This window comes from Dryobates pubescens, chromosome 23 (genome assembly GCF_014839835.1).
Source record: "Dryobates pubescens isolate bDryPub1 chromosome 23, bDryPub1.pri, whole genome shotgun sequence".
NCBI lineage: Eukaryota > Metazoa > Chordata > Aves > Piciformes > Picidae > Dryobates > Dryobates pubescens.
Window position 1 is genome coordinate 907,104 of NC_071634.1, and position 25,560 is coordinate 932,663.

The window sequence follows — 25,560 nt, forward strand, 5'->3', positions numbered from 1 at the left end:
GCTGTCCCCGCCCCGGCGGAGCGGCGGCCGCCGGCGGAGACATAACAAGTGACGTGTGCGGGGATGGGGGCTGCCCCGCACCGCCCCCGCACCGCTGTGATTCAGCAGCGCCGCCCCGCACCGCCGGTACCGGATTCCCTTGCCGCGGCACCGACCGGGACCCGGCGGCTGCGCTGGCTGCAGAAACGTGAGACAGGAGTCCCTGCGGTATCGGCTGTGGGGGGATCCGAACCTCCCCGGTGCTACTAACGAGAAATGGAACATTTGCACAGCGGGAACACAGCGGATCCGTCCGGGCAGCGCTGGGACAGCGAAAGGGACACGGTGTGCTTGGAGCCGGGCTGGGGGCAGCCGGGCTGGGGGTGCCGGGAGGATCCCTCCTCTCTTCACTCCACACACCAGCTCTGCTCCAAGCCAGTAATAAATCAGGGAACTACAGGATAGAGTCCGTTCAGTCGGAAAAGGACTTTAAGACCATCAAGCCCAACTACGTAAATCCCTCCACGAGGACTGAGACTGGGATGCAGCAGCTTTGTGTTTACCTGGAACTTGGTGTGCTTAAAAAGGCAGCACAACTCCTGACAAAAGTTTACATTGGGTCTGGTCTCACGTCAGCAGCACCTGGAGTGCGGTGTGGATGCTCCTTCAAGTGTGTCCGCAAATAATCTCCCAGGCTGTACAGGTGTCAGACTGCAAAGAAAACACTAAGCCTGCTGCAAAAGCTGTATGAAACCAAGCTTTGTCTCTGAGACAAAGGCTCTTCTCTGAAGCAAACTCAACGTTTCTTTTGTACATTATTTTTAGAGTCCATAATTTGCATGAAAATTGCCAGCTCATACAGATGAGCACAAAAATAGCACAGCTTCGGTTAACAAACGCTGGCAGCCCCCAGGCTGTGCAGGGTGAGGCCTTTCAAAAGGACACAGCGGTACTGACCGGGAGAAGGCTTGAGCGGGCACCTTCCTCAGCCTGTACAGGGCTCCTGGCCTCCCGATGGGATTTCAGAAGTCTCAAAGCCCAGGTGTGGCCTGTTTTTTCTGCAGCCTCCTCAGGAAGAGAAAACATGACACTTCAGCACAGGGATTGCTTTCTCTCGGGGAAGAGCTGGGGCTGCTCAGGAAGGAAGCCCTGATGGGCTGGTAAAGGTGGGGGGCACAGGGCATCACCTGTGACTTCCTCATGGCATGGGAAAGCGCAGGGGAGAGCTGCTGTCTCTGCTCCCTTAGCACAAAGGGGTTTCAGCTCGGCTGGGCCTGCAGCAAGCCTCAGGTGGGACCCGGGAGCTGGGGCAGGGTGTACCAGTGGGGTAACAGAGGCACAGCTGGCAAAAGCCCAGGCTGAAGCTCTACCCTTGCCTTCAAAGCCACCAGTTTGCAAAACTCCCCCTTCACCGGGGCCAGGGCTGTTTCCCTGACAGGACAGTGGCAAAGCACCGACAAGGTGAATTGATGGGAGAGCCTTGGTACAGAGAGTGGCTTTGTTATTGCAATGGGCAGAGCCAGGGGGCTTCCAGTAAAGTGCTCACTGGGCATCACTTGCCACAAGGGCCAGAAGCAGGCTCCTCTCCCTCCCACCCCCTGCCCTGGAACCCCCCAGGGCACAGCTCTTCCTCAGAAGCTTCCAGCGGGCTCATTTCTTTAGTCATGTGCACAAGGTGCCTGATTTCCCTGCCTCTGTTTCAAGTGAGCAGCTCAAGCTGAAGCAGCGAGAGAAGGGAGTTCGGTGTCTGAGGAGGAACCTTGTATGTTTAGCTTCAGTTAGCAAACATTGTTGGGGGCTTGGTGTTGGCTGCTCTGTTTTCAGTGAGCACTGCAGAGCCTCTGCACTCCATCCCCTGTCACTCCTTTGGGGACACCCTTGCTTCCTCTGGCAGAACACCTAGCAACAATTATGAGGCCGTGCTCACTGCTAAACAATTTGTGGCACCAACTGCTGGGGAGGCTGTCACCAATATGTCATTTCCTAATGCTCATGGGTTAAGCTAAATCAACTCTTAACATTCCCCAGTGGTAACTGATGATGAGTCCCCTGCAGAGATGACACTAATCATCTGCCAAAACTCAAAACCCTGGAGTCCTTTCAGGAAAGTAAAAATGGTCTTTCACACCACTACCCCAGCCCCAGATCAACCAAAAGCAAGGCAGCTACTAACACAGAAGCACCCAGCCAAGGAGATGGGCCAGGGCCAGGGCTGCAAATGAAGAGCAGGGATGGGCACAACCAAGAACTGCAAGTGGGCCTGTGCAAACCCCATGAAGTTCCACAAGGCCCAGTGCAACATCCTGCATCTGGGTTGGGGCAATCCCAAGCACAAAGAGAGCCTGGGGGAGCAGACTGAGAGCAGTCCTGAGGAGGACTTGGCAGTGCTGAGGATGAAAACCAGAACAGGACTGGCAACGTGCTCTTGCAGCCCAGAAAGCCAGTTGCATCCTGGGCTGCACCCAAAGCAGTGTGGGCAGGTTGAGGGAGGGGATTCTCCTCCTCTACTCCACTCACATGAGACCTCACCTGGAGTCATCTCCAGCTCTGCAGTCCCTAGCATAAAAAACCACATGGACCTGTTCAAGTGAGTGCAGGGAGGCCATGACGGGCATCAGAGGCTGGACCACCTCCCCTGTGGGGACAGGCTGAGAGAGTGGGGGCTGCCCAGCCTGGAGAAGGCTCTAGGGAGACCTTAGAGTGGCCTTCCAATATAGAGGGCTTATGGGAAAGATGGGAAGGAAGAGTGACAGGATGAGGGCTAACAGGATGAGGTAGACTTAAATTATATACTCAGAAATTCTAAACTGTGAGTGTGGTGAGGCACAGGCTGCCCAGGGAGGTTGTGGCTGCCCAGGGAGGTTCTGGCTGCCCCCTTGCTGAAGGTGTTCAAGGCCAGGCTGGATGGGGCCCTGAGCAACTTGGGCTGGTGGAAGGTTCGGAACTGGACGATCTTGAGGGTCCCTTCCAACACAAAGCATCCTATGAGTCTATAATGAACTGGCCAAAGACCTTGCAGAAAAAACCCAGAGTGATTTGGTTCCCCCCCGCCCAGGCTCTCCAGCCCTCTCTTTCCTCCCTCCCTTTACATCCCTGATTTAATAAGCTGCTCCTACCAGAAAATCTTGTCTTTTCTAGATACAGTCATCATCTGCTTGCTTCCAGCTGCAACCCAGCACCTTTTTGACATGTCACCTGCAAACACTTTTGCAGGTAGTTTTAATTACCTGGGGGATCTAAATATCTTAATGTTGAATTCAAATTCGTTTGGGCTGAAGAGAAAGAGGACACAGGCTGACATTTCTAAAGACTCTGGGGTTAACTCTGCCCAATTAACAGCATTAAACAGTCATCAGTCAGTCAGCCCTGTGCTCAGAGAGCAAATATTACAAATGTGAAGAGAATGAAGACCATAAATTGTGCCTTTAAACCAAAGGCCAAAAAAGGGCTCTGCTTTGAAACTATTTTGGCAGCAAAAGTATTTTACTGATTTACTAGAGAACGGGACCAAAGCCTGAGAGCTGGGGCAGCCAGGTTCTCCTGTCACACAGCCAAATCTGAAGCCTCTGCTGCCTCCTGAGAAATGGCCAGGATTCCCTCTCCTCCCTCAGCCTCTCTGACAAGCTTTTGCTGAGTGCACAGCCTAGGAACATGGACAACAATCCGCTTTTCAGGCTTCCAGGGAACGTTGCAAAAAGCATTTCCATCTTGAAGTTGGTACAACCAAGGACTGAAAATGGATGTGAGGAACAAGTTCTGCCCCAGGAGGCTGCTGGAACACTGGAACAGGTTGCCCAGGTTGCCCAGGGAGGTGGCTGAGGCTCCATCCCTGGAGCTCTTCCAGGTAAGGCTGGACAGGGCTCTGGGCAACCTGATCCAGTGGAGGATGTCCCTGCTGAGTGCAGAGGGGTTGGACTGGATGAGCTTTGGACCCTTCCAACCCAGACCATTCTGTGGTTCTATGAAGATCTTAATTGAGATGTTAAAATATGATCATAACACTTTTAAAGTTGCCATGTGTCACAATAGATTTCACAGTCACAGAATGGTTTGGGTTGGAAGGAACCTTCAAGACCATCCAGTTCCAGCCCCCTGCCATGGGCACGGACACCTCCCACCAGCACAGGTTGCTCCAGGCCTCATCCAGCCTGGCCTTGAACACCTCCAGGGAGGGGGCAGCCGCAGCCTCCCTGGGCAACCTGTGCCAGAGTCTCACCACCCTCACTGTAAAAAGCTGTAAAGTTCTGCTGCTGTGCACCAGGGTCCAAAGAAGTGACAGTAAAACACTCCAGAGCATAATTGCTCATTTGCCTCCCACAGCACCTCCACTGCAGCACAGCTGAGCCCTGGACCTGCTCCCTCACTTGTGTGATGCTCCTGCTTCTCCACAGGGAGCCAGAGTTTAACTGCAGACCCTGACAGAGGCATTGCTTGTTTGACAGAAGCAATTTTATTTCTCTGCACAGCACATACCTGATAAAATCTTTATCGTGAAACCTAATTTGGTAAGGTTTTCATTCCAGTAACCAAGTCTCAGAGTCTCTCTTGCTGAAGGCGTGAAAGAACTGATGCAAAAGTTCAGTTGTGCTACTTGGGGTTAAATATCAAATGCCAAAGAAGCATTCTGAATGGGAAACAGGAGTGGCAGGAACTGCTCATTCCAGGCCCTGTCCAGTGCTTCAGTCTGCTGTAGTCAACATTCTTTCTTTTTTTCCTTACCATACAGGTGTGAGTTCCCTCATTAATTGCATTTGCAATAATGCTCATATGAACTTCATTTAAGGATAAGTAACCTGGGTGGGAGTTATTCCAGCAGCCCCTCATCTTGCTACCAGCTGTCATGGGAAAAAAAAACCCAGAAATTAAATACAAACTGTCTAGCAGAGTGAAATGTATTGGCTCTTCCAGCAAACCAAGTTGCAAAGCCAGATGACAGCAGCCCTGATGGAATTCTAAACTAGAAGCTGTTTCCTACCATCTACAAGCAGACAGGCAGAAATAGGTTTGATATGTAGGTGTTGTTCTGCAATACAATGGCCAACGTCTGGCACCTTAGCTAAAGCAGCAGCTAGTTGGGTGAGGCAACCCTGACATGACCTGGCAGTGATTCACACAGTAGTTGGACAGGACCTCAGGAAGTTCTGAAGCCCAGCCTCCTGCTCATTGCAGGCTCAGCTGCAGCACCTGAGCAGGCTGCTCAGGGCTTTAAGCAGTTTTATCTGAGTCATCTCTTCTTCTCATGGCAATTATGGATGCTTATAAACATGCAGCAGTCAGCAGCACAGACATGTACATTGGTCAAGGCCAGACCAGCTGGCAGGAGGGGCTAATTACATTATAAATAATACCATGTAGAGCAATACATTCATTACAGCTTGAGATATACAATACTTCTCTTTCCCAGGCAGTTGGTGTTTGGTTTTGTAACAGTGAAACACTATTTGTTGCCTTCTGGAGAACGTAAAAGGAACAAAAAACCCCTGAGGAAACCTTGTTGAATGTGCCAATTTAATTTAACAAACCTCTGTGCTAAAGCCTAAGAAATGAGAAGACATGCACATGTCTTTAAACATCATCCTCGATTATGGGAAGAGTAACAATGCAACCAAAAGCAGCACTTTGGGCACAGGTCTGACAGAATGAGTGTCTGGTAAGCACCTACCCAGGTCCTGTACTCTTACAGGAACACAGACTTCTTGATTTTCATGTCCTGTTCCACCAGCACGGGCACAGATGAACCAACATCGTCCCAGACTCAGACAAGATGCTGGCTTTTCAGTCAACTTTGCCCAAGTTTCTTTGGGAGCTGTGGTTGTCCCACGTTACAGCCACAGACACGGCCAAGTACCTGGCTCACGTTGCCCTTGCCGAATACCGAGGCTGGAGCATGCCAAGCAAGTGGTACCCGAGCTGAAACATTTTGAGCGCATTTTTATGCTTGCCAGTCAGATGCATGACTTCAGTGTGTGAGCCAACGTAACGCTCCAGAGGAAATGTACTGACCAAGAACCTAATGACAGGCTAAACGTCGTGTTTCCGGCACGCCAGGCTCCTTAATGCAGCCTTGACTGTGCAAAGCCGCTCTTCAGGATGTACTTTTGACGCATTATGGGGCAGCTAGGATGCATTCCTGTCCCTGGGGCCACACCACTGCGCCGAGCCCCGTGCCGCGCTCCCGCCGCCCGGAGCCTTACCCCAGCGCTGACACCCCCCGCCCCCCCGGCCCCGGGGCAGGCTCCGGCCTGCCGCTGCCCAGCTGCTGCGCGCCTCCGGGCACCGGCGACTCGCACAGCCCAGCCCTGAGTACCAGAGGGGCCATCCCGGCCTTCTGTGGGGCTGGGACAGCCCCAGGAACTGCCAGCCCCGACCTGGCCCCGCCGCATCCCCCGACTCGCCAGCCCGGCTCCTCGTGGCCATAGCAACAGCGCCCGCCCCCAGGCCCTGGCGCTTAGCTGCCTACCTTCCTGCCTGCGCCCTAACACCTCCGCCCTCTCCGCTACCTGCCCTACAGGCCACCTAACTGAAGAACCTAAAGTTCAGCGCTGCCCGGGAGCTCCGAAGCGCCCCCAGACCGCGAGGCTCCAGTAGTTAACGCGACCCCTTCAGCGGCCCCGGCCTCGTCCCGCCGGGCGGCAAGGGCTGCCCCGCCGCGCTGCCTGAGCAATTAACCGCTGCCCCTCCCCGCGCGGCCTGCGACAAGGTCCCCGGGCCAGGTGTCCGCGGCGCTGCCTGTGCCGAGCGCCGCTGAGGTCCCCGCCTGCCCGCGGTGGTGCCTGCGCACAACTGCCGCAGCCGGAGGAGACAGGGAAGTTGGGAGCGAGCGGCGCGCCGAGCCGGGCCGCATCGGCGAGACGGTGCTGGCGGAGGGCAGCGAGGGTGGGGCGGGCAGGCGGAGGGGTCCGGGCAGAGAGGGGGGCCTGGCAGCGGAGGAGGAGGTGGAGGAGGAGGAGGAGCGCGGCCCGGTGCCGGCCGCTATGGACCAGTGCGTGACGGTGGAGCGGGAGCTGGAGAAGGTGCTGCAGAAGTTCTCGGGCTACGGGCAGCTCTGCGAGCGCAGCCTGGAAGAGCTCATCCAGTACGCGGGCGGGCTGCGCCGGGAGATCCTTCAAACCGAGAGTACGTGGAGACCCCCTCCCGCTCCCCTCCTACCCCTTCCCCGAGGAGACAGGGCCCAGCTCCTTTCTCTGGGGTGAAAAATCTCTAAAGGCTCAAAAGTTTTGGCCTTTGTGGGCGGGGGGGAACCCCTCCAGGCAGATACCCACCCACCGCCCTGCCTCCAGCCTCCGGGCCGAGCTCCTGGGGGCTCCAGCCCTGCGTAGGGGCCGGCCCCGAGCATCAGGAAAGCTCTGCAGGGCGAGGGCTGAGCTGGGGGTCTCTCTCCATCACCTTCCTAGAGTCGGAGCTTTGTGAGTTTCCTGCAGGAGAAGCATTAAAGGCAGAACCAGGTTTCGGCCCTCCCTTGCCTGCCTTCTGTGCGCTGCTGAGGAGGAGTGTTTGCTCCTGATCAGCAGGTACTGCGTGACCCTGGTCAGCGCGTTCCTACCTCACGCGTTTGTGTGGACTTGCAGGGGGGTTGGTCACCCTCGGGGAAATAAACAGCAGAGCTGCCCTCTTTTCTCCCCCCTCAAGTCACTAAGTTATTTTCTTTCGCTGCGGCTGGGTTTGGAAGCGCTGAGGGTGAAGCCACTCGGTGGCAGGAAGTAAACACGGGCTCTCCAGGCTTGTCTGTTTTGCTGCTGATGTTGATCACTTGCGCAGGCGGGCTGGGTGGTCACGGCACGCTGTAAACATGAGGCATTTAAACCTTGCGAAATCCCTGAGCCGGAGGTAGCGCTGCGTTTGTTGGCGGGGTGGGAGGGGAGGGTGAGACAGCTGCAGTGATTTACCGGGGGCCGTGCAGGGAGCCGGCCGTGGCTCAGGGATTGAAGATGGGAGCTTGCAGCCCAAACTCGAGGGGAAGCTGAGGCGGTTCACTGCTCGGCAGGATGTGCTTTTGTTGGGCTCTGAGAAGAAGGTGCTTGCTGTAGCCCTGTACAGACACAGATGCGGAGCTCGCTCAGTGCGTGGGGTTGCAGGAGCGTGGTCCCCGGCGCGGTGGAGCCGCGGGGTACACAGCGATTACCACAGGGAGCAAACCTGCAGCTCCAGGGGGTCTGAGGCGTCAGGGTGCAAGAGCATTTGGTCTTCTGGCATTGTTTTGAGCTGCATTGCAATGAGTGTATGTTGTGCTGTTTGAGACAGGGTGGGCTGGTGCAGAGGGGACAGCTGATAACGTGAGTCTTCACAACCTGAGGGGTGAGCTTGCCTGGAAGGCTGTGTGCCCTCACACCGACTCTGGGGGGCTGTGAGAGTCCTGTGGCAGATTCAGAGCTTTTACTTTCTTTGTAATGAAATTAAAGGGTGCCAGCATGCAGCTCCTTCAGGGTCCTCACTGGACTTTCCATGCAGGCTTGGGGTAAAGGTTTTGAGGCTGCCCTGTGAAGGCACTGAACGAGTTTTCAGCACTTCCCAAGTGAGTGGTGAGGCTGTCCCACCAGAGTACAGCCCAAACTGAGCTTTCTTGCAGCAAGGACTGTAGAATGAAGCCAGTGTTACCAGGGCACCCTCAAACATCTGGGCACTCTGCTCAGTTTTGGCATCTGAGGGTAAGCTTCCTTTCTGTGTGGAAAAATAGGGGTTGGGTTGGTTGCTTGGTTTGGGTTTGGTGTTTTTTTCCCCCTTAACAACGACTTTGTAACAAGAACAGGCATTTGTGCAGATCTTGCACACTGCATCCTGAGTGTTTCTGAATAGTGATGGGGGTGCAGACAGCCAGACCTCTGCAGTTTGGGGGTTGTGAGCTGCAGGAATATGCCTGAGTGTACAGTTTCAAAGCAAAAGAGAGGAAAGAAAACCCTCACTGCTGAAGAAATTAATCCTGTAGGACAAGATTTGAAAGCAAAGATATGTGAGAAGAGCTTAAATAGGCAGGGGATATAAGAAGGAAGTGGGTGAAGAAAAGGAACTGCTAGAAGCTACTTCAGCCTCTACAGCAGTTGTTTTCCCCCACTCATACAGCCTCTTAAAATATGTTATCTGTTTTCATATTAAACCTAAATCCAGACCAGCCATGGGGCTGTTCTGAACTTCAATCTGCCTGGGAATAGGAAGACAAAGGTTTTCTTCTCTCCCCCCACTAGTATATCACAGTCTCACAGTATAGCTAAGGTTGGAAGAGACCCCAAGGATCATCAAGTCCAACCTGTCCCAACAGACCTCAGGACTAGACCATGGCACCAAGTGCCACGTCCAATCTCCTCCTGGAGTAGCCAAGGCAGGTTGGGGATTCTTGGGGTATATAAATGTGTCTGGCTGAGTAAACTTGGCTTTGGGCTCTGCTCTGTGCCTGATGTCTTCTCACTGATGTTTCACTTTAGAGCTGTAGCTGTAGGTGCACAAACCAGGGAGAAGCTGTTGGGCTGTGGTGTGCTCTGAACACTGAGTTACTGCTACAGCTGTGTGCAGGCTTCCTTCTTATGAGGAGAGGCTGAGTGAGCTGGGTCTGGCTTGGAGCACAGGAGCCTGAGGGTGATCTCATTAATGTTTATCAATATGTAAAGGGTGATGGAGCCAGGCTCTGCTGGGGGATGCCCAAGGCCAGCACAAGGGGCAATGGTGGAAGCTGAGGCAGAGGAAGTGCCATGGGAACAGGAGAATAATTTTTTTCCCTGTGAGGATGACAGAGGCCTGGAGCAGGCTGCCAGGGGGGTTGTGGAGTCTTCCTCTCTGGAGAAACTCAAGACCCTCCTGGATGTGTTCCTGTGACCTGCTCTAGGTGACCCTGCTCTGGCAGGGGGGTTGGACTGGGTGAGCTTTCAAGGTCCCTTCCAGCCCCTAACATTCTGTGACTCTGATTCTGCTGATCTAGTAGGAGTAGCCCATGGGGGGAAGTCCTTTCTCTTGCAGCTCTGCTGGCTTTTCCTTTAGCCATTCCCATTGCTTTGCTGTAGTTGTTTTCTGCTGCAGTGCTAGGGGTGAGTAATTCACTTAGCTGCTTGAGGTAAGAGCACATGGAAGCTGTTTGGATTTTAGCTTCATGGCTTTTCTTGCAAAACAAAAATCACTCTTCAGAGTTGATTGTTGGGGAGTGAGGACTGGCATTTTGCTTGCTGCAGCACTTCAACTGGTACTGTCTTGGCAAAAGTCACGACAGCTCAGTGAGAGCCTGCAGGTGATTTCAAAGTCTAGCAGCCAAGACATGACTGCCTTGGAAATAATTTCAGGAGGCAAACTCTGTAATGGGTGAGTGAAACATTCATTTTTACCCCAGGATGTGTGGTGTCAAGCCAGTGAGTGTGCAATAAAGAGACTGGATCCTGTTACTCCTCACTCAGTCCCTGGGAAGAATGTGGAACCCTCTTAGTTCTTTGCCCAGGAGCCAATGTGTCTGGAGGGAGGGGAAAAGAGAAAGCTTTTTGTGTTCTTAAAAGCTGTGGCTCTTGCAAAGGCTCTGGCAGAAATGCTCTTCAGGGATGAACAGGAGCTGTGTGCGTTTCTAGGGCTGGTGTACCACAGAAGATGGGTTTCATGGATGCCAGCAGCAGGGTTGAGAGTCAGGATGCACAGAGGTAGGGACCTGGAATGAGTGGCTGCTAAGTTCCTGCCTACTCCTACAGCTGTTTCCTGGGTTTCCTTTGCCCTCCTCAGGCATCTTGCTAAGGGCACACTGAGAGAGGTGCAGGTTGTTTGCATGGTTCTTGAGTTCCTGCTCTCACAGCAGCAGGATGTGCCTGTGCTTTGCTCTCCATGGAATGCCAGACAGGGACTCAAGCATGCTGCTGAAAGCAAAGGTGTGCTAAAGTGTGAAAGGGGAAGGGAACAGGCTTTGAGGAGAATGGGACTGCTTTCCAAGTCTTCCTTCTAAAGAGGTGTTTCAGGGATTTTGGTTTTTCATGTGAAGGGTTTGGGTCTGGAATGTGAAGGAAGCATTTCTGGGCTGTCCTCCCACTTAAATTAGCTTTCCCTTGCAGTTGAAGGCTGTTAAGAACAATTCTTCAGGTGGAATGAACTTGGAAGGAGGCTTTCAGAGATAAGAGTAGAAAAGATTCTCCTTGTGTTCTGAACTGGAAAGCTGAAAGGAAGCTTGCTTGCTTTACTGGGGCAAAGCACAGGCCTGGTGGGGGGGAGGGCTACAGCTAAAGCTGCTGGGTTGTGTTTGAGTTGAAACATGTAGAATGTGAACTGCCCAGAGCAGTGATGTGGTCAGGGGCTTGTCAGCCTTTGGTGTTTGTGATTCTGGTCACAGAATGGTTGTGCAGCACTGCAGCCCCTGCTGGGACAGCAGGTCAAACATGGCACAGTGTCTAGAGACTACATCTGATGTAAGAGGGAAGTGTGGACCTGCTGGTCACAGGCAGGTCCCTTCTGGGCTGTTTATGGTCCAGTGAGGAGTGTTTGAGAGTGGCTGGCTGAACCGCTCAGAGCTGCTCCCCCAGGCCAGGCAGCAGCAGTTTCACAGAGCTCAAATGCGGAGCTGGGTATCAGTGAGGAGCCTGGTGGGCAAGGTTTTGCTGGCCCCTTGTTGAAATGACACTCTGATGGGACCTTTCTGGAAGAAAAGCTCAGTGGCTTCCTGTTAGATTTGTGGATTTGAGTGTTTGCTTGAGATCTGCTGTGCCTGAGACCCGTGAGAGCTTGACATGATGTTTTTGAGCTGCTGCCCTCGGTCAGTGTTCCATGCCCCTGGCTGGAGTCAGCAGTGTCCTGGCCACCTTCCTTCATTTCAGCTGATCTTCTTTGCCTGGAGGAGTTCCTGTGTGATCTGGTAGAGGTGATCCTGCTCTGGCAGGGGGATTGGACTGGATGATCTCTTGAGGTCCCTCCCAGCCCCATACACTCTGTGAAGCTCCCTGGGTTGCAGCTCTTTCTTTCCCTGCCACCTGCCTGTGGATCCCTTCCTGTGGGCCGGCTCGGAACGCTTCCTTGCTTGCTTGTTTTTCCTTAAAGTCATTTTCCTCTCTTTTCTCTAGATCAAGATGGAGACCTGTCAGGGACAATCTCACTGGTTATGACACAGTGTTGTAAAAGAATAAAAGACACAGTTCAAAAGCTGGCCTCTGAGCATAAAGACATCCACAGCAGCGTGTCCCGAGTTGGAAAAGCCATCGATAAGGTATTTACCTCTGCTCTGATTGTGGTGCTGTGTGTGTTCTGTGATGGTACAGAGCTGGCATCTGCACTGCAGCTCATCTTAACCCTTCCTCTCAACTACAGAAGCACAGGCAAGACACTGGGGTGTCCAGTGCTTGCTTTCAGAGCTTGTGTGCCAAGTGTTCCTTGTGGGGCAGGTGATGTCTGAAGCCCCGTGCCCTCTCGGTACCGCTAGGCTCCGTGTGCTCAGCAACCTGTGGGCTTCACTCTCTCACTGTAGGAAATCCTGGAGTTTGATACATATATTGCATCCCACCTCAAATGCTGCATCCAGTTCTGGTGTCCCCACTGCAAGAGGGACACGGATCTGTTTGAACAAGGCCAGAGGAGGCTGCAAAGATGACCCAGGGACTGGAGCACCTCTGCTATGAGGACAGGCTGAGAGGGCTGGGGGTGTTCAGCCTGGAGAGGAGAAGATTCCACGGGGACCTTAGAGCTGCCTTCCAATAGCTGAAGGGAGCCTGCAGGAAGGCTGCAAAGGGACTTTCTGCAAGGGTGTCCACCAACAGGACAAGGGGAAATGGATTTAAATTAAAGGAGAATAGGCTTAGATTGGATCTGAGGAAGAAATTCTTCACTGTGAGGGTGGCAAGACTCTGGCATGGATTGTCCAGGGAGGCTGTGGATGCCTCCTCCCTGGAGATGTTGAAGGCCAGGCTGGATGAGGCCTTGAGTAACCTGGACTAGTTGAGAGGTGTCCCTGCCCATGGCAGGGAGGTTGGATTAGATGATCTCTGAGGTCTCTTCCAGCCTGAGCTGTTCTGTGACTCTATGATTCTGGATAATTGTCAGCAGAGAACTTAGAAGCAGCGTTTTGGTTTAGAAGACAGGATAAGCCCAGGCATTCCCAGGTGTGATGCTGGTTCTTAGGGCTTGGTTTTCTAACACATGATGTCCTTGATGTGGATGGAGTAGATTGAATATCTCATCATATCTGTGCCTGGGCCATAACAAATATGAAGGTAGGAGAGCTTCTCTTTGGAGCTCTGCATGTGAGACACTCTTCAGCCTGGAACTGGTAGGAGAATAACTGGGATCTGAATATGTTTTTGTGGGTAGACATTAACAATCCTCTGACAGGATGCTCCAGCACTCTTGTTGCTGTTCTGTGGTCAGTGGGGCCATACATACTCTTCCAGGCCATGTGCCAGTTCCTGCATCTGTCTGTTCTGTTCTTTCGTGTAACATAGTTCTGTGTGCCTGGAGTCTTGTGCTTGCTTTTGTTGGACATGCTTGCATGACAGAATCCTGGAATGGGTTGGGCTGGAAGGGGCCTTAAAGATTATCTAGTTTCAACCCCATGCCATGGGCAGGGAGACCTCCTACTAGAGCAGCATGTTCAAGGCCCCAGACACTCTGGCTTGGAACACTTCCAGACTTGGAGCCTCCACAGCTTCTCTGGGTAGCCTCTTCAGTGCCTCACCACCATCATGACAAAGATCAGACATTGGGAAGAGATTCCAAATCAAGTCTCTCTCAGTTTGAAGCCATTCCCCTTCATCCTGTCACTCCATGCCTTTGTAAAAAGTCCCTCTCCAGCTCTCCTGTAGCCCCCACCTAATCCTGGGAGGCTGCTCTGAGGTTTCCCCAGAGCCTTCTCCAGGCTGGACAATGCCAGCTCTCCCAGCCTGTGCACAGCCCTTTGATCATCTCCATGGCCTCCTCTGGTCCTGCTCTCACAGTTCCATGCTCTTCTTGTGTTGGGGCTCCAGAGCTGGACACAAGACTCCAGGTGTGGTCCCACCAGAGTATACTAGGGGGAAGAATCCCTCCATCAGCCTGCTGGCCATGCTGCCTTTGATGTAGCCCAGGCTATGGGTAGCTTCTGGGCTGCCAGGGCATGTTGCTGGGTCGTGTTGAGCTTCTCATTGGAACATGCTTGTGATGGTTTAGTCTCAGCAGTTGGTTTGGGGCTCACTTTACAGTCTTTCTAAGGAGCACAGCAGTAACTGAGGCTGTTTGTCTGGAGAGAGGCACTGGCCACAGAACACAGCACCACAGAACACTCCTCCTCAGGGGATCTCAGTTAAGCTTGGTTAGCAGGAAAGCCTTGTCCAGTGCAGCCTAACAGCAGTGTGGTGAAGGACCCAAGTGCATCCTTCTGTTCATGGCAGAGTGTCTGTGGAAGGGCTGATGTGGTGCTTGTATCTCTGACTGACCCTCCTGGAGGGCTCCAGTGTGGCACTGAGGGCATTAATCCCGGCGTCACCGTTGGCCAAAGCTTAAGCAGGCAGCTGGCTCTAATCCTTGCTGCTGTATCTAAACCAATTAACTGGAGCAAAATTCCATCCTCATTACTGGTTTGAAGCCTGAAACAAATCTGTGTAATCTTGTCTCAAGTTTGGAACTCCCCATTTCTGCCTCAGCAACTGGACTTTGTACCAGTGAGCTTTCAGGTCTGGTTCTGCCTTCCTCCTGTCGGTACTCTGAGGTGTAGCAGCTCTAGATCCTACAGAGGGGGTGTGAATGCTCAGTGGAAATTGGAGAGTGGTTCTTAGAGGCCAAACAAAACAGCACTTCAAAGCTCAATAAAGTTTAGATGTGAGTGCAGTGTCCAGACTGCTGTTTCACTTCTCACCTGCATGGGTTTTCCAGTGTTGCCTCTGTCCTGCTGTCTTCAGTGTGTCTGCTGTTTTTGTTTGAGCAGGGATGCCCTAAATCACCAGTAGTCCTCTCCATGGCTGCTGAGTGGCAGAAGGGCTTTTGCAGTGGGAGGTTCACAAAGGAGCTCAACTTACTGCATTCAAGGTACTTATTCCCCTGGGGTTTCAGTATTCTTTGGTATCTGTGGTGTTGGCATCAAAAGACCAGGAGCAGTGGGAAGGCCACAACTGCCCAGTGCTGCTCATGTTGAAGGACCTCTCTTGATGAAGTTCTGAGCAGTGGTTGGGAATTGTCTCCTTGAAGCCTGGCATTCTGCTGGACCTAATTCAAAACACTTGCCTTCAACAATTTCTTATTTTTTCCTGACTGATGTCAAAACCATGTCCAGCTCTGGGGCCCCCAGCACAAGAAGAACCTGCAGCTGCTGGAGAGGCTCCAGAGGAAGCCATGAAGATGACCAGAGGGCTGCAGAACCTCCCCTGTGGGGGCAGGGTGGGAGAGTTGGGGCTGTTCAGCCTTCTCCTCCCTGGAGAAGCAAAAGCTCCAGGGAGGCCTTGGAGCAGCCTTCCAGTACCTGAAGGGCTCCAGGGGAGCTGGGGAGGGACTTCTGGCAAGGGTTGGGAGGGACAGGATGAGGAACAATCGATTGAAGCTTGAGGAGGGCAGATTGAGCCTGGCAGTGAGGGTGGTGAGACTCTGGCACAGGCTGCCCAGGGAGGCTGTGGCTGTCCCCTCCCTGGAGGTGTTCAGGGCCAGGCTGGATGAGGCCTTGAGCAGCCTGTGCTGGTGGGAGGTGTCCCTGCCCATGGCAGGGGGTTGGAAGTGGCTGATCTTGAAGGTCCTTTCCAACCCAACCCATTCTGTGAATCTGTGAGAGTGCACCCTGAAGCCTTTTACAGAGAGTGATTGGCCATTGGGATGTGCTGCCCAGGGAGGTGGTGGAGTCACCATCCCTGCAGGTGTTCAGGGGGAGACTTGATGGGGTGCTTGGTGCCATGGGTTAGTTGGTTGGGTGGTGTTGGATGATAGGTTGGACACGATGATCTTGGGGGTCTCTTCCAACCTGGTCTGTCCTCTCCTGTCCTATCCTTAGCCTGTGTGTGATGAGTGCATGGAGTGCCCCAGGCCAGGTGGGATTTTATGCTTCCCTGCACACTGACATTTGGAGGGAATCTTCCACAGGTGCTTAATGCATTTCCACTGTGCTGCTGCAAAGTATGCTTGAAACCTGCCAGCAAGGCCTGTGCTGGCATCTGAGTCCCAGACCCCTCCCCCATGCCTTCAGCATAACCTGCTTGAGCTGAACCCAGTGGCAGTAACGAGCTGTCATCGATTAGTGCATTGATTCTCTCTGCATTCTGGGCCAAAGCCTCCTCTTCCTAAATAAAATGCCTGTTAGAGCTGAAAGCACAGCCCTTGCCTTGATCCTTGAGATGTTTCTGTCACACAGATAGATCCTCATTTATTTTCCAGGGGGATTAACAACACTGCTTGTGGCCTTCTGAGCTCTGTCTGCTCAGATCAATGCAACTCATTATTGTATTGCCTGATCTGAGATGGGGAAACCTGCTAATGCTGCTGCCAGCTCGCTGTGATGCACCCAAATGGCAGCAGTTGGTAGAGGTAGAACCAACAAACTTCCTGCTGCAGCCTGCATTTTGTATTGCCTGCTGGCACATTGCAGGTTACATTTCCTTCCCTCCAGCACTGAGGCAGCCTGATGCCTGTGTGCAGAGCTCAGCTGGACACTGTTTAAGTTGCTGTAGTCATTGGGGATTCCTAGAATGGTTTGGGTTGGAAGGGACCTTCAAGATCAGCCACTTCCAAGCCCCTGCCATGGGCAGGGACACCTCCCACCAGCACAGGCTGCTCAAGGCCTCATCCAGCCTGGCCTTGAACACCTCCAGGGAGGGGACAGCCACAGCCTCCCTGGGCAGCCTGTGCCAGAGTCTCCCCAGCCTCACTGCCAACAATTTCTCCCTCATCTCCAGGCTCAATCTGCCCTCCTCAAGCTTCAATCCATTGTTCCTCATCCTGTCCCTCCCAGCCCTTGTCACAAGTCCCTCCCCAGCTCTCCTGGAGCCCTTCAGCTACTGGAAAGCTGCTCTGAGGTCTCCCTGGAGCCTTCTCTTCTCCAGGCTGAGCAGCCCTAACTCTCCCAGCCTGTCCCCACGGGGGAGGTTCTGCAGCCTCTGATCATCTTGGTGGTCTCTGCACCCACACCAGCAGTTTCTTGTCCTTCTTGGGCTGGGGGCACCAGAACTGGAGGCAGAGCTCCAGCTTGTCCAGATTCCTCTGGATGCCATCCTGTCCCTCTGGCACACTGACAGCACCACTCAGCTTGGTGTCCTCTGCACACTGCTGGTGGTGCCTGCCTCCCACTGCCTATACAGTGATAGAAACATTCAACAGCACAGGTCCCAGTCTGGACCCCTGCTTCCTGGAGAGCTGAGCCCATAAGCTTGGCCTTTTCTGGTGGCAGCTCTGCATGGCTGCCACAAAGGGTTCCCCTTCCTTCCAAAGAGCATTGTTCCCTTTGAAAGGCCTCCAGTTTTCTCTTTGTTACTCTGTCATTTGCTCAGCTGCCAGAATTTACCACTCTGTTCAGCAAGCTGTTACCAGGTGCTTCGCTCATCTCCCTCCCTGTAAACCACTCACTCTCCTGGAATGGTTTGAATTCATCTCAGTGATGGGGCTGGGGAATGTTCCCCCTCTGGCAGCACCCTGTCCCAGCAGTAGTTAAACACCTTCATGCAGGAAGGTGGAGTAAGTGCTAAGTCTTTTTATTTCTCTTCTCTCCCTGGACTTGAAGCTGGGTTTAAAGGGCCAAGGGTTTCATCCCATCTTTGTTTTGGCCAGTCAGACTTCTATGAGTTTAGTGTTTGCTTCGTGTAGAAGCCTCTAGACAGGCAAACTCAAAGCCTGTCCTGACCAGCATTTCCTTGTGCTGCTGGGAAGAATGTGGCTGGATAAATCCAGAGTCCTTGCAAGTGCAGCCTTGTCTGGTGAGCCAAGTCTGAACAGACAGGGCAAATGAATGGGTTTGTATTTTGGTTCACAATTGAGAAGGAAGGAGGAGCACACAGAGAAGGAAGGAGGAGCACACAACACAAGCTCAGCTGAGAAAGTGAGGAATGCAACTGTCCTGCAGTCATCCTTCTTCACATCCTGTTGTTCCTAGTAACAGTTGTATGTGCATTGAAATCATGGAATCACAGAATGGTTTGGGCTGGCAAAGCCCTCCAGGCTCATCCAGTCCAACATCAACCCAACCCCACCATGGCCACCAAACCATGGCCCCAGCTGCCATGGGCACAGGTTTCCTGTCACCTCCAGGGATGGGGAATCCACACCGACCTCCCTGGGCAGCCTGTGCCAATCCCTGACCACTCTTGCAGCAAAGAAATGTTTCTTAATCTGCAATCTAAGCCTCCCCTGGCACAATTTTAGGCCACTTCCTCTCCTTCTGTCACCTGAGACTAGGGAGCAGAGCCCAACCCCCACCTCACTGCAGCTTCCTTTCGGGGAGTAGAGCAATGAGGTCTCTCTTAGCTTCCTTCAGCCTGAGCACCCCCAGTTCTCTCAGCTGCTCCTCCCCAGCCCTGTTCTCCAGGCCCTTCACCAGCTTTTCTGCACTCACTCCAGCCTCTCAATGTCCTTCTTGGAGGTGAGGAGCCCAAAACTTAACCCAGGATTCAAGTGCAGCCTCCCCAGTGCCACAGGTTGGAGCACAATCACTGCCCTCCCGCTGCTGGTCACAGTCCCCTGTTGCAGCAGGGATCAGTGATGTCCTTTATGTGGTGCCTTTGGTGTATTTAGCACAGAACATTCTACACTTCAGCCCTAGGCTTAATATTTAGGCTGTGAAAAACAGGTTTGTTCCTCAGGAATATTATCTGATGCTGCTCTTGGGTTATTTTGTACTGTTCAGGTTTTAAGCTTTCTGGAGTGTGTAACTGGTGAGGTTTATCTCAGCTTGTGCAGTCTTATCAGAGCCCCTGTGCTATCAGTTGGCACACTCAGCATTCAGAAAGCCAAGCTGAGAGGTGCAGCCACCAGCATCTGCTGTCTGCATGGCAGTTATGAGACTGATAGGCCAAAGGCAAGCAGGAATCTCTGCTGCACGGGACAGGCACTGTGGCCTGCAGTCAGGCCCCAGTGGATGCAGAGCTGTGGAGTCCCACAGGTAATAGAGACATCAGAAACTGTTAAATAAAAATGGTACTGAAATTAGAGCCCAGGGAAGGTCAGAGCAGGCTGATCAGACAGTGAGAGAGGGAGAGAAAACCAAAGTGAAGTGCTCAGGTTGTAGGGCAAGATGTGACTGCAGCACATCTAGGGTGGTGTGACTCAGTTACACAGAATGGGCTGGGTTGGAAAGGACCTTCAAGATCAGCCACTTCCAACCCCCTGCCAGGGGCAGGAACCCCTCCCACCAGCCCAGGCTGCTCCAGGCCTCCTCCAGCCTGGCCTTCAACACCTCCAGGCAGGAGGCAGCCACAGCCTCCCTGGGCAGCCTGTGCCAGAGTCTCACCACCCTCACTGCCAACAATTTCTTCCTCATCTCCAGTCTCAATCTGCCCTCCTCAAGCTTCAATCCATTGTTCCTCATCCTGTCCCTCCCAACCCTTGTCACAAGTCCCTCTCCAGCTCTCCTGGAGCCCTTCAGCTACTGGAATGCCTCTCCCTGGAGCCTTCTCTTCTCCAGGCTGCACAGCCCCAACTCTCCCAGCCTGTCCCCACAGGGGAGGCTCTGTAGCCTCTGATCATCTTGGTGGCCTCCTCTGGACCCTCTCCAGCAGCTCCAGGTCCTCCCTGTGCTGGGGGCCCCAGAGCTGGAGGCAGTGCTGCAGGTGGGAGCTGCCATTGATGGGATTGAAAAAAATCTCATTTCTGACGGCCTTTTGGTCTGGCTCTCAAGGCTCAGAGGGTTGTAACTGAATGTGGATTCTGTGGAGGAGCTGAGGTAAGTGGCTGTAGTACCTCTGCCCCCAGGCAATGGGGAGGATGCTTAAGGCATAGGCTGAGCTCTCATGGCTGCCCAGAAGGACACAGTTCCTTCTTACAGCATTCTACATTCAGCAGGACTTGACATGGCATGAAAAATAAGGTAGAATATTTCCAGACTGCTGCTGATTCCCCTGTCCCTGTGTCAAGGGCCAGCCTTGCTGCTGCCTCTGGTGCTGCTGTAGTGCACTGCTGAGGGCTCTCTCTTGCCTGCTGCTGGGGTCTGGCCAGCCACACGAGGGGCAGCAAACGTGGAGCACCCTAAAGGTTTCAAAGGGTTGGCACAAATGGGGGAATATTTGGTCTTCAGAGTGCTGCTTTCAAGGTAGAGCTGAATGCTGAGCAGCATGGCAGTGAGCTCACAGCTGAAAGAGTTGGTAAATGGGAGGCTGGAAGCTGCAGCACACCTCAGCATGAGGAGGAACTTCCTCACTGTGAGGGTCACAGAGCCCTGGAGCAGGCTGCCCAGAGAGGTTGTGGAGTCTCCTTCTCTGGAGACTTTCAAGACCTGTCTGGATGTGTTCTTGTGCCACCTGCCCTAGATTCTATGGTCCTGCTCTGGCAGAGGGCTTGGACTCAATGGCCCCTTCCAACCCCTACCATCCTGTGAGCTGTGATCAATGGCAGCAGTGGAAACGCTCCTCCTGGCCACCACCTCTGAAAGGTGCAGGAGATGATTTGGTAGCTGAAGGTCAAAGCTTGGGAAGAGACCTAAGGCAGTGGTGCTTTTGAAGGTGTGCAGGGATGAGGAGGCTGCCCCTTCCCCACGAGGACAGCAGGGTGGCACCAGAGGAGAAGTGGAGGTGGCTGATGAAGCAGGCAGTGAAGGAAAGGAAGGCACAGTGCAGAGCTCTGGGGGGTGGCTGGTACCAGCTTTGCCAGGAGCTTGGCTGGGTGCTGGGCTGGTGCTGGCTTTGCCAGGAGCTTGGCTGGGAGCTGGGCTGGTGCTGGCTTTGCCAGGAGCTTGGCTGGGAGCTGGGCTGGTGCTGGCTTTGCCAGGAGCATGGCTGGGAGCTGGGCTGGTGCTGGCTTTGCCAGGAGCTTGGCTGGGAGCTGGGCTGGTGCTGGCTTTGCCAGGAGCTTGGCTGGGAGCTGGGCTGGTGCTGGCTTTGCCAGGAGCTTGGCTGGGAGCTGGGCTGGTGCTGGCTTTGCCAGGAGCTTGGCTGGGAGCTGGGCTGGTGCTGGCTTTGCCAGGAGCATGGCTGGGAGCTGGGCTGGTGCTGGCTTTGCCAGGAGCATGGCTGGGAGCTGGGCTGGTGCTGGCTTTGCCAGGAGCTTGGCTGGGAGCGGGGCTGGTGCTGGCTTTGCCAGGAGCTTGGCTGGGAGCTGGGCTGGTGCTGGCTTTGCCAGGAGCTTGGCTGGGAGCTGGGCTGGTGCTGGCTTTGCCAGGAGCATGGCTGGGAGCTGGGCTGGTGCTGGCTTTGCCAGGAGCTTGGCTGGGAGCTGGGCTGGTGTTCCCATGCTGTGCAGGATCCTCACCAGCACAGCTGCAGCTCTGCACTTCTGACCCAGGCCACAGTTCCCAGGTCAGCAGGTTGGGCAGCAGTGAGGGCACCAACTGTTGAGCTCTGCTTCTTTTGCAGGAGGTTTGTTGCAGGCAGGGACTCTCCACCCTGCCTATAAAGCATGTTAGCAGCCACAATGCTGTGATGTGTCCTGCACTAGAATGAGTGTTGCTCTCCTGCTGCCAAGAGGCACAGTGCCAAGCAGTGCCAAGTGTTACTGAAGAGTCACTGTGACAATATTTGTCCTTATTCCTGGAACATGCCTGTAGGCCACTGGCCTAAAAGCATGTGACAGAAGGGTCATCAGGGTTAGACCTGTAAAAGAGCTCTCAGATCTTCAAAGCTTATCCTGTTGTTGGGATGTTCTGGTCTTCAGAGCATTGAGTTTCATTGTTTGGGGGTGGAGAGAAGCAATGCTTTCCTTTTCCAGCATTGCCTCTCTCCCAGCTGTGCAAAGCATGACTGAGAGCTTTTGCTTCTCATTCACTGTGCTGCAGTGACAGCAGTGCAGCCATGGAGCTGCTTGGATTCCAGGGCAGGCAGTTGTGTGTGACAGCAGTGCAGCCATGGAGCTGCTTGGATTCCAGGGAGGCAGTTCTGTGTGACAGCAGTGCAGCCAAGGTGCTGCTTGGATTCCAGGGCAGGCAGTTCTGTGTGACAGCAGTGCAGCCATGGAGCTGCTTGGATTCCAGGGCAGGCAGTTGTGTGTGACAGCAGTGCAGCCATGGAGCTGCTTGGATTCCAGGGAGGCAGTTCTGTGTGACAGCAGTGCAGCCATGGAGCTGCTTGGATTCCAGGGCAGGCAGTTCTGTGTGACAGCAGTGCAGCCATGGAGCTGCTTGGATTCCAGGGCAGGCAGTTGTGTGTGACAGCAGTGCAGCCATGGAGCTGCTTGCATTCCAGGGCAGGCAGTTCTGTGTGACAGCAGTGCAGCCAAGGTGCTGCTTGGATTCCAGGGCAGGCAGTTCTGTGTGACAGCAGTGCAGCCATGGAGCTGCTTGGATTCCAGGGCAGGCAGTTGTGTGTGACAGCAGTGCAGCCATGGAGCTGCTTGCATTCCAGGGCAGGCAGTTCAGTGTGACAGCAGTGCAGCCAAGGTGCTGCTTGGATTCCAGGGCAGGCAGTTGTGTGTGACAGCAGTGCAGCCATGGAGCTGCTTGCATTCCAGGGCAGGCAGTTCAGTGTGACAGCAGTGCAGCCAAGGTGCTGCTTGGATTCCAGGGCAGGCAGTTCAGTGTGACAGCAATGCAGCCAAGGTGCTGCTTGGATTCCAGGGCAGGCAGTTCTGTGTGACAGCAGTGCAGCCAAGGTGCTGCTTGGATTCCAGGGCAGGCAGTTCAGTGTGACAGCAGTGCAGCCATGGAGCTGCTTGGATTCCAGGGCAGGCAGTTCTGTGTGACAGCAGTGCAGCCAAGGAGCTGCTTGGATTCCAGGGCAGGCAGTTCTGTGTGACAGCAGTGCAGCCATGGAGCTGCTTGGATTCCAGTGTTGTTTTCTGTTCTGTTTCTGCAGATCCTCCCTTCAAAAATGCAGTGGGGTCTGGAAACCCCTTTGTTAGCTACCCAGACTTCTGATTTGCTGGCTAGGCTTGTAATGTGTCTGTGCCATTTCTTATAGTGAATGATACTAAGATGTGAATCAAGCAGGCCAAGGATTTCTCTGAGGACAGGCTGAGGGAGTTGGGGTTGTTCAGCTGGGAGAGGAGAAGGCTCTGAGAAGACCACACTGTGGCCTTCCTGTATTTGAAGGGGACTACACAAAAGCTGGGGAGGGACTTTTGGGGACATCTGGTAGTGACAGGACAAGGGGGAATGGATCCAAGCTAGAGGAGGGGAAGATTTAGATTAGACCTTTGGAAGAAGTTGTTCCCCATGAGGATGGTGAGAGCCTGGCACAGGTTGCCCATGGAGGCGGTGGAAGCCTCCTGCCTGGAGGTTTTTGAAGTGTGGTGAAGAGGTTATTGAAGTTATGAATGTGAAATATGAATCATGAAAATATTATTTCTATTAATTATCAAACCCTTAATAACCGATGAATCACCAACTTGTATCCATGTGCTGGTGCACGTTCCTGAAACACATCCCACAAGTGGCTTAGTGTAGTGAGTAGAGCTTAACTGAACGACAGCCTAGTTCTGTATTTATATCACGGAGGGTGCAGTTCCGCCGCTTGGCCACTAGACGGCGGCTCGGCGCCCGCGGGCGGCTCCTGGCTGCACACAGCACTGTTGTAATCTATCTGTAGGTCAGCGATTGCTCTGCTGGACGCGGGTACTTTGGTCTGAGTGCTGGTGGGTGGAAAGCACCTGGGAGATGCTCTGCAGCTGTTGTTTGCAGCAAGGGGGGGGTCCGGCAGGCGACTGTGGCTGGGCTGGTTCCCAGTCGAGTTGGACGGCGGCGCTGGGTTACTGTCTCCTCTCTCCGCAGCAGTGCAGAGGGAATGATGGAGCCTGGGCTTAGCTCGGAAGCAGGTTCCCTGCAGGACTCGGTCGATTCCCTCCAGACGACAGGGCTCGGTCCTGGTCGGGGTCGGCCCTCGGGAGTCGGCTCTCACGGCAGGGCGGGGTGACGGTTGCCGGTGCGTTACGCGGCGGCTTCTCGTTTGCTGGGCTTAAAGGACCAGCAGGACGCTCGGAGCGGTGCCGGGTTCGGTGCAGCGTAGGCACGAACAGTGCTTTGGTCTTCCCTGAGGGTCACAGGGCTCAGAGCGGCACAGGTGGCGGCTCCTCTCCCGCTATGTCAGGGCTAGGCGTATGGGGACTCGGTCTCGATCAAGTCCCTTCTCCCCGGCAGCTGGGCAGGTCTTACCCTCGGGGGCTGGTCCAGTCCCCCGGTGGCACGGTGGGCTCTCCCGGTCGGTACGACCGGCTGTGGCGACGCTGGGCTCCTCGGGCTCAGCGAAGGTCCTCCCTCTGGAGATGTTTCTCCAACTGCTTCTCACGGTGCAGAGGCTTTCAGTATGTGTGCAGGTATGGCAGAAGCTAACAACAATCAGCTCAATGGCAGAGGCTGCGGCTCGAGAGTTGCTCTGTCGAGCAAGCACAGAGACAAAGTGAAAGAGAGGGCAACTTGTTTGCCAACTGGGTGATACTTATAGATCCCTCGAGGCTGGGCTTGCCCAATGGGCACTCTCATAAACAACTGGCTCCAGCCTATAGAAAGCATGAAGCTAGAATTATGCCATGCTTGGTGTTTGCATAAGCACTGCATGTGCTGGATGCCTGCTGGCCTGGCCAATGCCTTGGCTTTTGTCTTCCTCCTGAAGGAGGGGGACCTTGTCCACATGCTGGGACAAGATTCAGTATCTGGGCAGAATGTGCCTTCACCACATTAAGGCCAGGCTGGACGTGGCTCCGGGCAACCTGCTGTAGTGTGAGGTGTCCCTGGCCATGGCAGGGGGTTGGAACTGGCTGAGCCCTGTCAGTTCTGTGAGTCTGTACTGGGAGCTGATGAAGCAGCTTCCCTTGCACCCGGCGGTGCCCGAGGGTGAGCTGAGCCCAGGGAAGTGCCAGGGGCTGGCTCGCCGCCGCCTGTTGACTGTGCCTTTGTGCCTTGCAGAACTTTGACTCCGACATCAGCAGCGTGGGGATCGACGGGTGCTGGCAGGCCGAGAGCCAGCGCATCCTCAACGAGGTGATGGTGGAGCACTTCTTCCGGCAGGGCATGCTGGACGTGGCCGAGGAGCTGTGCCAGGTAACCGCGCCGGGGCGCCGGGGCCGGGCTGGACGGTGCGGGTGAGCGGCGAGGCCGTCCGGCCCTGCTCCTGCCGTGCTGTAGCTAACCCCTGCCTTTGTCTTTGCAGGAGTCTGGCCTCTCGATAGACCAGAGCCAGAAGGAGCCCTTCGTGGAGCTGAACCGGATACTGGAAGCGCTCAAAGTCAGAGTTCTGAGACCCGCTCTCGAGTGAGTCTCTTCAGGGTTTCCTTCCTCCCTGTCTTTGCAGTGCTTTCACCAAATCCTTACTTTCTCACTTTAAATGTTGCCTTTAGTGTATTTTGATGTGTCCCTGTTTGTCCTTCAGGCAGCCTGGGTACTGAGTGAACCCCTTCCTCCTTTTGCACTCTCAGTGTCTCTTGCCCTGGGCAGTGCTTAACTGAGCACTTAACTTCCTTACCTTGAGGATTAACTTGAGCCATTTGTGATGCTGAGTTCAGGTTTTGGGAAGAAACCTCCCATGGAGTAGCAGCTGTCTGCCTTGGTGGGCACTTGATCTTACAGTGACTCATTAGTGACCCTGCCATGTGAAGGATTCCAGGCTTTACTGAACTTCTGCATAC

At 54.1% G+C, this 25,560-nt stretch overlaps 2 protein-coding genes across 2 annotated transcripts in view; one reads left to right on the forward strand and one right to left on the reverse strand.

Annotated features, from left to right (window-relative positions):
- Nucleotides 1-11, reverse strand: part of CHMP3 (charged multivesicular body protein 3) — a 42,398-nt gene extending 42,387 nt beyond the window's left edge. Inside the window, exon 1 of the mRNA XM_054172222.1 lies at nucleotides 7-11. The gene's annotated coding sequence lies outside the window, so the exon portion shown is untranslated. The remainder of the gene's footprint in view (nucleotides 1-6) is intronic.
- A 6,727-nt stretch (nucleotides 12-6,738) lies between these two features.
- RMND5A (required for meiotic nuclear division 5 homolog A) overlaps nucleotides 6,739-25,560 on the forward strand; it is a 34,122-nt gene continuing 15,300 nt past the window's right edge. Inside the window, exons 1-4 of the mRNA XM_009905529.2 lie at nucleotides 6,739-7,095; nucleotides 11,988-12,130; nucleotides 24,842-24,976; nucleotides 25,086-25,186. Coding sequence (XP_009903831.2) covers nucleotides 6,954-7,095; nucleotides 11,988-12,130; nucleotides 24,842-24,976; nucleotides 25,086-25,186 — 521 coding nt within the window. The 5' untranslated portion in view covers nucleotides 6,739-6,953. The remainder of the gene's footprint in view (nucleotides 7,096-11,987; nucleotides 12,131-24,841; nucleotides 24,977-25,085; nucleotides 25,187-25,560) is intronic.